Below are 12163 nucleotides of genomic sequence, written 5' to 3'. Positions count from 1 at the left end.
CACATCCCAGAGTCACTCACAGACAGAGGCACAGATAGACACAGATGTGCATACACACATACACACCCAGGTCACTCAGATACACACACACCAGATGTACACACACACACAGCATGACAGAGACAGGTACACACTCACACCCAGGTCATTGAGATAGACACACCAAGATGTACATACACAAGCTGTGCACACTCACTCAGACTCATTCAGACACACAGAGAGCTACACACTCACAACCCAGAGTCACTCAGACACACAGAGAAGTACACACACACATACACACACCCAGAGTCACTCACACATACAAACAGCTACACACTCACACACCAAGAGTCACTCAGACACACAGATACAGATGTGCATATACACACACATCCGGGTCACTCATATAGACAAAGATGTACTCACACAAGATATGCACACACACATACACCCAGAGTCGCTCAGACATAAAGGTAGACTCAAATGTATACACACACACAGTCACTAGACAGACATACAGAGATGTGTACACACACACAGGTCACTCAGACACACACACACACGTGCACCTACTCACACTCCCAGAGTCCCCTCCTCCTGGGAGATGGCCAGGGTGCAACCCAGAATCCAGTCCAGAGATGTGGAGGCCACGACCGAGCAGGAGGCATGACCTGCTCAAGACCACACATGTGTTAATTCATGTCCAGGCTGGGGCGCCCAGGCAGGCCTTGCAGGCTGGGCGATTCTCTGAGAAATGCCAAATAAAGGGGCTAACCCAGTGCCTGATAAAGCCGCCACTGACCCCAGACAGGGAAGAGACAGTATGCACACGTTATCCTGTGCGGATGCCCTGGGTCGCTGTGTCTGCGCTGTGCACACATGCGAACATGCGCGCACACACACACACATCCATAGTTGCACATACAGTCACTTCAGTAAATCATCACATCACACAGCATCCTGCAAGTAACCTTCCTTCTACCTCAGCCCCCGCTTGCCTCCCTTGCCTACTCATACCCACTCATCCTTCATCTCAGACCAGACATGCCCTCCTTCAGGAAGTCCTTTCTGATGCCCCATTAGCCGAATTGGGCAAGTTTTCTGGGCTCGCCCAGTGCCCTGTGCCTCCTGCATCCCAGCTCTCACCCGTCTGCCTGTGCTTCCTCCCTTATCTGGTGACAGGTCTGTCTCCGTTCCTGAACCAGGCACTCCAGGAAGACAGACCCAGAACTGCCTTCTTCAGTAGTATTTCCAACATCCAGCACAGAACTGCTCCGTAAATACGTGTTGATGATGGATCACAGGACACCCGCAAAAGCTGATGCACACAGACGCAGGCCAAACCAAGATTCAGCCCCACAGACACCCACAAATGGGACACATCCCCACGGTCAGAACTATAGGGCCGCAAACAATACACCCTTGAAGTATGGACACTGGCCATGGTCCAGGCCCCACTATTACTGTATTACCTCACTTAACTCTCCCATCCGCACTGCCTAGAGCATCATTATGCAGAGATGGACATGTTATGCCAAATGAGTCAACATGTACAAGTCACTTTGTACAGCCCTTGGCGGACAGTGTTCGCTCAGTCCGCTGACACTTGGTGAGCAAGGCGGTTCATAAACACACAAACGTATCATAAATTTTCAGGGGTGATGAGTACCATGAAGAAAAGACAGAACAGGGTGAGGGGCCCGAGAGTGACGGGACTGGCTGCCCGTTTAGATGGGGAAAGCAGGGGAGGCCACCCGAGAAGGGGACATCGGAGGTGAACGAAGTGAGGAAGTAAATCAAGAGAGCCTTGCCAAGGCTATCCCACAGTGCCGCACACACAGCCCCTTGCACACGCACACCTAACAGTCATATATAGAAAACGCAGAACCACTGTTCACAAGCGCGTACACAGAGGTCCAGCCTCCAGGCAGTCCTCTCCCAGGATCACCCACGTCGCCCACCCGCTGGTCCTGTGTATGAGAGCAGGAGACCAACACCTGGCTCCATCCTCCTCCCCCGGACCCCTCAGGACAGGGAGCAGCAGAGGAAGAGAAGAGGGCTGAAGCCCCCCAGGGCTGATGCGAAAGGGGAGGGGAAAGAGGAGCTGGGGGTGGGGACGCAGGATGGGGAAAGGGGCAGCTGCTGAGGCACAGAGTCAGAGAGCAGAGGAGCAGCCGGAGAGGAAGGGCAGGCCGAGCCAGAACGAACCCCAGGGTGCTGCCTGTGCGCCCCGGCCCCTTACCTGGAGCCCCCATGCTGGAGTGAACCATGCTGCCCGCCCCGCAGGGCTGGGGGAACAACTGTGTCATCTCCCCGCCCTCTCTGGGGGCCAAGCTCTCGCTGCCGGAAGTCACCCAGGGAGGAAACCACAGGGTCCGCCCCCTTCGGAAGGGAAAATACCCGTGCCCGAAGGCCCACCCCAGCCGGCAGCGGACCCCAAATCATGTTGTGTGTGTGTGTATGTGTGTTGGGGAAGTGGGGGTGGGGGGAGGTAGCGCGCAGGGAAGCTGGAAGAGCTGACTCTGCAGCTGTGCCCCCAGGAGGTGCGTCCTGCCCCTCGGCCGCCTCCACCCGGCCGGCACATCTGGAGCAGGGCTTGTGGGTCTGGGAGAGAAGGTGGACCCAGAACACGACACTAAAACACTGGCTAGGAGTTTGGGGCGGGCCTTTCCCAATGCTAGGCCCTGCCTATCACACCTGACAGGCATCATCTCTGAAGGTGCTATTTGCCCCCATTTTACAGACAAAGACTGAGGACCAGAGAAGTGAGGTGGCCTCTCTAAGGGCTCAGAGGCAAGAAGCGTTGAAGCCAAGAAGCAGGGCAGGAGGAGGCTTCCGCAGACTGTGGCCAACGGGGAACCCAGCCGCGCCTCTGCCCGCAGGTGAGGCGTCCGCGGCCACCATTGGGAGAAGAGGTACCCATGGGCAGTGGTAGGGCCGGGCCTTGCCCTGGAGCGGCAGGAGGTCCGCCAGAGGGCAAAGCAGGCGCCGGAGGTGGCTGGGGTGGAGGGAAGTACCGGGTCCCAGGGCCACGGGCTGGCCCTTCGGGCTGCGGCGCTCGCGGCCCAACGCTTCCCTCCGTGGCCGCCAGAGGGCGGCAGCGCCCAACCAATTGGCCAGAGGGCGGGGCCGACTGCGGAAGAGGCGCCCCGCCCTCCGCCCCTCCCCTTCCCCCTCCCGCCCCCGCGCGCACACCTGCGAGGGTCACACAAAGGCGCAGGACTCCCCGCGCGCGGCGGCGCAGACAAAGGCGCGGCCGAGCCCGCTGCCCTCTTCCGTCTCCCCGCGCGCGGTCTGAGGCTGCTGGGCCACCTGGTGCCTCCAAACAGCCCACCTGCTCGCTCCGGGCCCTGCAGGGCTCGCTGCGCCCCTACCCTACGCTGACGGACCCCCAGAGCACGCGCGCGCACACGACGGCTGGACTCCTGTACATACGCTCAAGTGTTTTTACACAGGGACCCCAGCACTTCACACACACGTGTGCACATCCAGACACATGGAAACACTCCTTGGTGCCCAGGCCCTGACAACAACTAACACTACCCGCGTGTGCCCAGAACCCTCTGCTCTGTCATGCGGGCACACGGGCACGGCTATACAAGTGTACCCAGGCATACTTCCCGGCCATGTGTGCCCACGTTCACACCCATGCACACTCATGCAGGTTAGTGTGAGTGCCTTCAAGAGTGCCTTTCTGCCTGTACACAGGCCCTGTGCAGCCCAGACACGCCCAGGCAGGCAGGCCCACTCCATGAGAATGATGGTGGTCCTTAAATCTGCACAGAGGGGACAGTGGCCCCACCAACTACACTCATAACATTCCATATTGTGAAGGCCATTCCTCTGAGCAGATTCGGAGACCCTGCAGCATCCGCTGGCTTCACCTCAGACCTCCTGCCTCCGGGGCCCACCTCTTTGCCTCTCTCTCAGATGGCAGGATTTCTATACGGGAGGATCAGGTATCTGGTGGATGATGGCACTGGAGCCTTGTCTTGAAACTGCATTTGCCCGCTAAACTCTTTTATTTAGGATTTATGTTTTGGAAGACTTGGAAATAAGGGTAATAAGGACTTTATAGAGGGAGCAAAACCCCACCAAAACACCCCCCGTGCTCCACAGTCAACAGCATCCTTGTCAGGAGGGAGCTCCGGGGTGGTAACTCAGAGAAGGGAGAGATGCACCCTCTGTTTCTGGTGCTGCCCTCCCAGGCCTGCGGCTGAGAGGTGGAGCTGGGGACAGCCTTTCATGGCCCCCCTACCTGTGGTGGGTGAAATCACCCCACCCCTCTTGCCTCTCAAGCTGACTCCACTATTATCGCCTCTGGCAGACCAGAATTAAGTCCCTGAGCTGGAATTGAGGCATCTTGAAGAAGGATGGGCCTGAGACTTCCACCTGCCCAGGAGAAGACAAGAGGGGCTGAGTTAGGGGCACGCTGGGTGGGCAGGGCCTGGCAGCCAGGAACGGGGAGGCCCAGGCACGGGAGATGGTGGCTGTTTAGCTGGAGACGAGGCCTCAGGCCAAGTTGAGCCAGGCAGGTAGGCCCTGGGAGCTGGGGAGCAGCGGGGGCTACTGGGGGTGCAGGGAGCCTCGGAGGGAGGCGGCGCAGGGGAGACCAGGCTGGGCTCAGGGCTGAGCGGTAATTAAAGGAGACGTAGGGGGCTCCCCAGGGCCAGCGGGGCTGGTAACTGACACGCGGGCCCCATTGCTCCGCTCATATTTCTCACCGGATCGATACGTTTGACTCCCGACAAGACAATAATCGCTTGTACGCGGCCGGCGAGTCGATCAAATACATTATTAGAGCGAGGTCCCCTGGGGGCCCGGCGGGGAGTGGTGGGGGGAGCAGCCAGCCCACCGGGGACAGCAGAGTGAGATTCTTCACCCCTCAGGGGCCCCAACCATGGCCTCTTCTTCTCGGCTGCCCCGGGGGACCCTCTCTGTGGCTTGGCTCCCCAGCCTCTTTCTGCATCCCGCTGTGTCTGGCGACCTCTTCGCTCAGCCCCCGCCCATGTCCCTGCTCCGCGTGGGGACCCCCAGCCATGTCCCTGCTCTGCGTGGGGACCCGAGCAGGGTTTCCTTGAAGTGCTGCCTCATCTCTGGGGCTGTAGCATGTCGAAGCTCAGAGAGGGACCCAGGTTGGCAGGAGACAAGGAGACCGGGTTGCCTATGAGTTGACAGCCGAGCCAGAAGGTAAGCTCGGGTCTGAGATTCATCGATATTAACCTCCCTTTGCATCTCAGCGTTCTGCCTTCAGCAGAGCCCAAGGAGGGCCGCCTCTGCATGGTGAGGCGGGTCGGTGGGGGGACAGTCAGGGAAAGCTGACTTAGGAACCCAGACACAGAGGAAAGCAGAATGAGGGGTGGCAGACAGACACATACACTGAAGTATGTCTGGCTGGTCCTGCTGCAGGGTCGTGCAATCCTCCCAGTTAGGCCCCCGATACTCTGGAATCAAACCCCGCCTGCCCCCTCACCCCGGGCACTGCCTGTCCACCTCTTCCTGACTTCTGGGCTCAAGCCTTCGTTTCCTGTTTACACACCTCCTTCATTCTCAGCCTTGCATTCAGAGCTGCACAAAAACAGACAGTAAGTCAGATCTGGCCTGTGGGCCATAGTTTGCCAACCCCAGGCTGAGACCATTTACCTGCAGTATAATCAGTGATATTTGTTTGATGTATTTAATTGCTAAGTCATGTCCAAGTCTTTTTGTGACCCCATGGACTATAACCCTCCAGGTTCCTCTGTCCATGGAATTTTCCAGGCAAGATTACTGGAGTGGGTTGCCATTTCCTTCTCCAGGGGATCTTTCTGACCCAGGGATTGAACCCATGTCTCAAGCATTGGCAGGTAGATTCTTTACCACTGTGCCACCTGGGAAGCCCCCAAGCTTTTCCTGTGTGTTCCTTAGAGCCAAGCTGTGAGCTGGGTGCTGAGGACTTAGAAGAGAACTGGATCTGAAATCTGCCCTCAGGGAGCTCAGAGTCCAAGGGGGAGACTGGATTTGATGGGAGTTTTCTGATATTCCACAAGTGACTCAGAAAGTATCCGATAAATGCTAGTCAAAGATGAATCCCAAGACATAGACTTGAGGCTGGATTTGATGTTGTAGGTGGAAAGATTCTGAGCAGGAAGAGTCTGTATAAGAGAGGTCCACCGGGGACTGGTGTGAGAGCAGGCTAGTGGGTAGAAGCTGGAGAAGATGACCAGAGGAGAGGCTGGGACAGTGGTCTAGACAACAGGAGAGAATGTGGCCATGAGGATGCAGATGAGAGTATGAGTTTGAGTGAGAGTCTTGAGGACTTTGGTGGACTTGCAAGCAGGCAGCTGAGCAGGGTGGGTGGGTGGGTGCTCAGGCCATCACTGATGGACACTGGGAAGGGGAGCAGATTTGGGGAAGATGCTTATGTCAGTGCCGGGGATTGGGGGTTGGGGGGAGGTCAGCAAGGTCTATGGACCAGGAAGGCAGCAGATGCTGAATAAATTCACATTTACACAAATACTCCTCACGCATCTCCTGCCTACCACCAGTTTCCCAGACCCACCAGAAATCCCAGAATTCACCACACACAAAAAGAAATTAGGAAGCATCATGGCCCAAAGAAGATAAAAGTCAGAAGACCAGCAGCTCCCCATTCTGAACTTGGCCATCTGGTGGCACAGGGCCAGCCCCCTACAATCTCCGGGCCTTCGTTTCCCCACCTAAAAGTGGGAGGTGGGCTGGAGGAGCATTCTAAGACTTCTTCAAGCTGTTAACATTCTGTAGCTTGAAAGGGACAGGAACAGCAAGATGGACTGATGGCTCCATTAGCAGCCACGTTCACACAGCTGGCCTGGGTGGACCCTGAGTCTCTCTGACCCCAAAGCCTGCGCCAAGACTGCTGTTCTGGGCTTGCGGCTCCTTACTTGGGCTTGTACGTGTCCCAGGCTGTAGGCTGTCCCGGAACAGACCCACCGGGACATCGAAAGAGGCAGGTGCCGGGCCCTGGGCCTCCCCTGAGGAGGCTCTGCCCTGGGCACAGGAGCTCCCCCACCCCACCCCTAGGCTGCAGACTCTGCTCCAGCCCAGACCTCCCGCTCACCAGCACCAGCACTGACTGCAGGCTGATGGCGCTTTCCTTCCTCCCAGCCCAGGGAGCTGTCCAAAGGCTGAAATGCAAGGGCCCTCGGAGTAGTCCAGAAGCCCTCCAGTAGTAACCCTGCTGCTGTCTCCAGGAAAGCCCGGCCTGCTCACCATGGATGGCCTCCAGGCACCCGCGGGACTTCACTTCTCCTAACGAGAGCACTGTGTGCCTGCCACACCAGAGAAAGCCAAGTCTGTTCCCACTTGGGGCCTCTGACCTTGCCGACCCCTCCCCTAGGACGCTGTTCCCCATCTCTTCCCTTTCCTCTGACCCTTCAGGACTTAGCTCAAAGGCCGCCTCCTCCCAGAAGCCCTCCCTCGGCCACTCTCCACTCCAGCTATTGCTCAGTTGCTAAGTCGTGTCCGACTCTGCGACCCCATGGACTGCAGCACGCCAGGCTTCCCTGTCCGTCACTGTCGGCCGGCATCTGCTCGGGCTCACACCCCTTGAGCCAGTGGCCAGTGTTGTTCTCTTTGTAGTGCTGTCTGCAGCTCAGGCGCTGTCACCTTGCCTTACTGTTTCCCCCTCTGAAATGTAAGCTCTCTGAAAGCAGGTGGTTTTTTTGGTCTTGTTTTCTGCGGTATTCCTTTCTGAAAGGGACACACCACGCGCTTAGATGCTATTTGTTGAATGAATGGATTCTTCCAGGCTCCCACAGCCCACAGAATGAAATCCAGGGCTGGCTTTCCAAGCTCAAGTGGACATGGGCCTCTGCCAATCTCCATGGGCAAATCGCCTTCAGAGCTCACCTTCTTCCTCTGGGTTCGGCAACTTGGGGTTCCCTATGTACCCATCCTCCGAGCTTCCTGTGTTCATTGGGCAAATTCTACTGGCCTCTACAGCCTCAGCTCAAATCTCTCCTCTCTGGAAGCTGTCTCTGACTCCATGGGAGGCCTACTTAATAGTGATGGCCTCAGTCTTCCCACAGTTCAGGCATCTTGGGCTTAGCACTAATCGTACTGCATTGAAATTACTTCCCAATGAGGCTGCCCTCACAGGCAGGGCTGGAGGGCAGGGTGGGGTTTCATTCATTTTTGTAGAATGGAGTCCAGCACTGGTCTGCAGATAAGCCCCGTTGAATGAGGACACCTGCCCCGCAGACTGACACTTTGTAGAGCTGGATGTAAGCACTAGCGCTTCCCAGGTGGAGCTAGTGGTAAAGAGCCCAGCTGCCAGTGCAGGAGACATAGAGATGCAGGTTAGGAAATGGCAGCCCACTCCAGCATTCTTGCCTGGAGAACCTCAGGGACAGAGGAGCCTGGCGGGTTACAGTCCACAGGGTTGCAAAGAGTTGGACACGACAAGCAACTTAGCATGGAAGCACTGATCTGGGAGTCGAACATTTGAGAGCCTGGAAACCGGTCTTTCCATTCACTTGCTGTATGACCCTGGGCAGGTGATTTCACCTCTCTGAGCCTCTGAGGATTCTCATCTTTGAAAAGAGGGCAGTAACATGGGCTGATCAGTAGTAAAGAATTCACCTATCAAAGCAGGAGATGCATGAGACCCAAGTTCGGATCCCTGGGTCAGGAAGATCCCCTGGAGAAGGAAATGGTAAACCACTCCAGTATTCTTACCTGGGAAATCCCATGGACAGAGGAGCATGGCAGGTTACAGTCCGTGGGACAGCAGAGTCAGACAAGACTGAGCACGCATGCAACGTGGGCTGACAGGAACTTCATTCATCTTTTTTTGTTTGTTTGTTTTTAACGGTTTCTTGTGCTATAGAGTAGGACTTGTTATCATTAATCTTAAATATAATACTGATTACCATGCACAAGGAGTTCAGAAAGTTCAGTGTTTATCACACCAAAGTTTGAAATAGAGAAAATCAGAAATAACATAGAATGCTACCATAGGACAGTGGCTAAATAAAGCGTGGCATATTCATACTCAGGAACAGTATGTGATCATGAGAGATGATGGAACTGATCTATGAATAGGACACGGAAAGTTCTCCAAGACTCTGCTGAATGCAAAGACAAGGTGCAGAATGATTGACACAACTTAACATTACTGATATAAATCACATACCAAAACCTCTATGTGTTTTCTTTGGGTGTGCAGGTATTGACAAATGCAGAGAAAAGGCCCAAAGGGTAACTAATCAGCTAATGACAACTACCTCTGGTGAGTGGACCAGCAGTGGGCAAGCACACGAGTGTGTCCCCGTGTGTGTGCAGGCTCAGTCGTGTCTGACTCTTTACAGCCCCGTGAACTGCAGCCCCCAGGCGCCTGTGTCCATGGGATTCTCCAGGCAAGAATACTGGAGTGGGTTGCCATTTCCTCCTCCAGGGGATCTTCCTGACCCAGGGACCGAACCCACGTCTTTTGTGTCTCCTGTGTTGGAAGATGGGTTCTTCACCACTGAGCAACCTGGGAAGCCCCCTGGGAAAGCAGAATGGACTCAAATGGGATTTTTTAAAGATTTTTTTTTTATATAGAACATTTTCAAAGTTTTTACTGAATTTGTTACAGTATTGCTTCTGTTTTATGTTTTGGGTTTTTTTTTTTTTTTTTTTTTTTTGGCCACAAGGCATGTGGGATTTTAGATCCCCAACCAGGGATGGAACCCCCATCCCCTGCATTGGAAGGTGAAGTCTTAACCATGGACCACCAGGTAAGTCCCTCAAATGAGGTTTTAACCTTTTCTGCTATGGTTTTGGTTTTTATAATGAGATTGTATTCATTTTTGAATTAACATTAGTCTATGAGCTATAGGTAGCAAACTACAAAGTGAAACAAAGGGCTGATGTCCCCCACAGTGAGGAAAGTGGTCACCTTCAGCAGGGAGGGAGGGACAGGGCAGGGGCGGATCCTGGGCTCTGGCTGCCTCCTGTATACAAACCTCGGTGGCAACCCTACAGACGTCCACTTGATAAAGATGGACTCAACTGTGCATTGATAACTCTCTCAAATAAGCGTGCTTCCTGCAGGCAGGGCCAATTCCCACTCATTTTGGTATCATCTGCTCTGCACCCCCAGTTCACTGCCCAGAAGCAGATGTTAATAAAAGGCCAGATTCGGTAGCGTGCACCCTAGGCTGCTAGAGCTCCAAGGGGCCAAGGCTGCTGTCCAGGGTACTAAAGTCCAAAGCCTGGGAAGCCTCAGGGAGGCTGGCCAATGAAGACAGCTTCCAGACCCAATATCCTAATTGGCCCCTCTGCGACCCGGCTCCTGCTCGCCTCTAACACATCACCTTCCATTGCTCCCCAGGCCTTCCCAGGTGGCGCTAGTGGTAAAAAAACCTGCCTGCCAATGCAAAGGACATAAGAGACGTGGGTTCAATTCTTGGGTTGCAAAGATCCCCTGAAGGAGGGCATGGCAAACCACTCCAGTATTCTTGCCTGGAGAATCCCATGGAACAGAGCCTGGTGGGCTACAGTCCATGGGGTTGCAAGGAGTCAGATACAACCAAAGAGACTGAGCACGCTCGTGCACACACCCGTTGCCCCTCGCCATTCGCTCACGTCCTCCAGGCTGAAGCTCCCATGTGCCTCAGGACCTTTGCTCTCTCTCCCTGCCGGCTGGTGCTGTCTTTGTCCAGGTATGGCAGTGGAGCATGCCCTCACTTGTTCCAGGAGTCCACTGACACATCCTCTCCACAGAGAAGTCTTTTTGATCATCCCAACCCACACAGCCTTTCCCCTCCTCATCACTCTCCATATTTCACTGGCTATCGTTTTCTTCCAGCACTTGTCACTGACATTCGAGTTTCTGTGTGTTCACGTGCTTGTTCATCATCCATCTCCACCCACTTGAATGTTCACGCTGGGAGGACAGGGAGCAGGTCTGCTCTGTTCGGTTTCACCCTCCTATATAAAAGGGCCTCAGGTGCACAAAATGGCATTAATCACAACCCGTGGTTCATGGCTTTCTCCCATCACTGGGATGGGCAGAGCCCTCTTCTATTCTTTATTTGCTTGTTTATTTAATTTATATTTAATAAATTATGTGGACACATTATTATGTGTTCACGTAAAGCCACTACTCACCATATAGATTAGAACTGTGACAAGTCACACTGACTCGTGTCTGACGTGTGCACTGCTGTGTCCCTTGTACCTGCCAGCGAGGAGGATCTGTTTGCTGCAGGAATTAAGGGGCACCACGCAACAGGAAGCTCACAGGAGCGCCCGCATGGCCTCACAAGGAGGGGGAGGAGAAACCAAAGGCCATGCCCTCCCATAAGCTCCCCCCTCCTCCCTGGTGCTCCCACCCCCTCGTTCAACCTAGCCAAAGTTTCTTCAAGACAATTCAATCCTACACTGTCATGGATGGCCCACTGTGCCAGACCCTGGGCCAAGAACTGGGGACACAGAGGGACTTCCCTAGTCGTCCAGTGACTATGACTCTGAGTTCCCAATGCAGGGGACCCAAGTTCGATCCCTGGTCAGGGAACTAGATCCCACATGCCACAACTAAGAAGTCTGCATGTCACAACTAAAGGTTCTGCACGATACAACAAAGATCAAAGATCCCGCACGCTGCAACGAAGACCTGGTGCAGCCAAATAAAAAAATATTTTAAAAAGATAGAGAGTTGGTTGGTGGTTTAGTCGCTCAGTCGTGTCCGACTCTGTGATCCCACGGACTGTAGCCCGCCAGGCTCCTCCGTCCATGGGATTTACCAGGCAAGAATACCAGAGTGGGTTGTCATTTCCTTCTCCAGGGGATCTTCTCGACCCAGGGATCGAACCTGGGTCTCCCTCATTGTGGGCAGATTCGCAGATTCCTTACTGACTAAGCCACCAGGGAAGCTCGAAAGAGCTGAGGACACTGGGGTAATCAGCCTTGGCCATGCCCCTGAGCATTCTCAAACCTCCCGGTGCCCTCATCTCCCCCCACCCATCCCACCCCTTCAGGGTCCCATGATTATTGTAAGTTATAAGAGCAGCTACCGGGAGGCGCCTGTTCCAGGCAGCCCTGGGCTCTGTACATCCTGTCTTGGCATCGTCCCAGCGATCCAATAAAGCAGGTGCTGTTATTACCCCCCGCTTTTCAGAGGCACACCCTGAGGTGGACCGTAGCCTGCAGGTCAACCCCAGAGTCTGGCTCTCCT

At 54.8% G+C, this 12163-nt stretch overlaps 1 protein-coding gene and 1 long non-coding RNA gene across 9 annotated transcripts in view; one reads left to right on the top strand and one right to left on the bottom strand.

Moving 5' to 3' along the window:
* POU2F2 (POU class 2 homeobox 2) overlaps window positions 1–2252 on the bottom strand; it is a 31237-nt gene extending 28985 nt beyond the window's left edge. For all 8 annotated transcript variants that reach the window (XM_055551947.1, XM_055551948.1, XM_055551949.1 and 5 more), the window contains exon 1: window positions 2225–2252. In XM_055551947.1, coding sequence (XP_055407922.1) covers window positions 2225–2252 — 28 coding nt within the window. The remainder of the gene's footprint in view (window positions 1–2224) is intronic.
* A 109-nt stretch (window positions 2253–2361) lies between these two features.
* Window positions 2362–7647, top strand: LOC129631951 (uncharacterized). Its single transcript, XR_008704242.1, has 3 exons — window positions 2362–2440; window positions 2726–2864; window positions 7108–7647. It is a non-coding gene; the product is annotated as an uncharacterized LOC129631951 (long non-coding RNA).
* The last annotated feature ends 4516 nt before the right edge of the window (window positions 7648–12163 follow it).

The sequence above is a fragment of the Bubalus kerabau genome, chromosome 17, assembly GCF_029407905.1.
Source record: "Bubalus kerabau isolate K-KA32 ecotype Philippines breed swamp buffalo chromosome 17, PCC_UOA_SB_1v2, whole genome shotgun sequence".
Taxonomy (NCBI): domain Eukaryota; kingdom Metazoa; phylum Chordata; class Mammalia; order Artiodactyla; family Bovidae; genus Bubalus; species Bubalus kerabau.
Note: the sequence above shows the minus strand (reverse complement) of the source record. Positions and strands in the feature narration are given on the sequence as shown.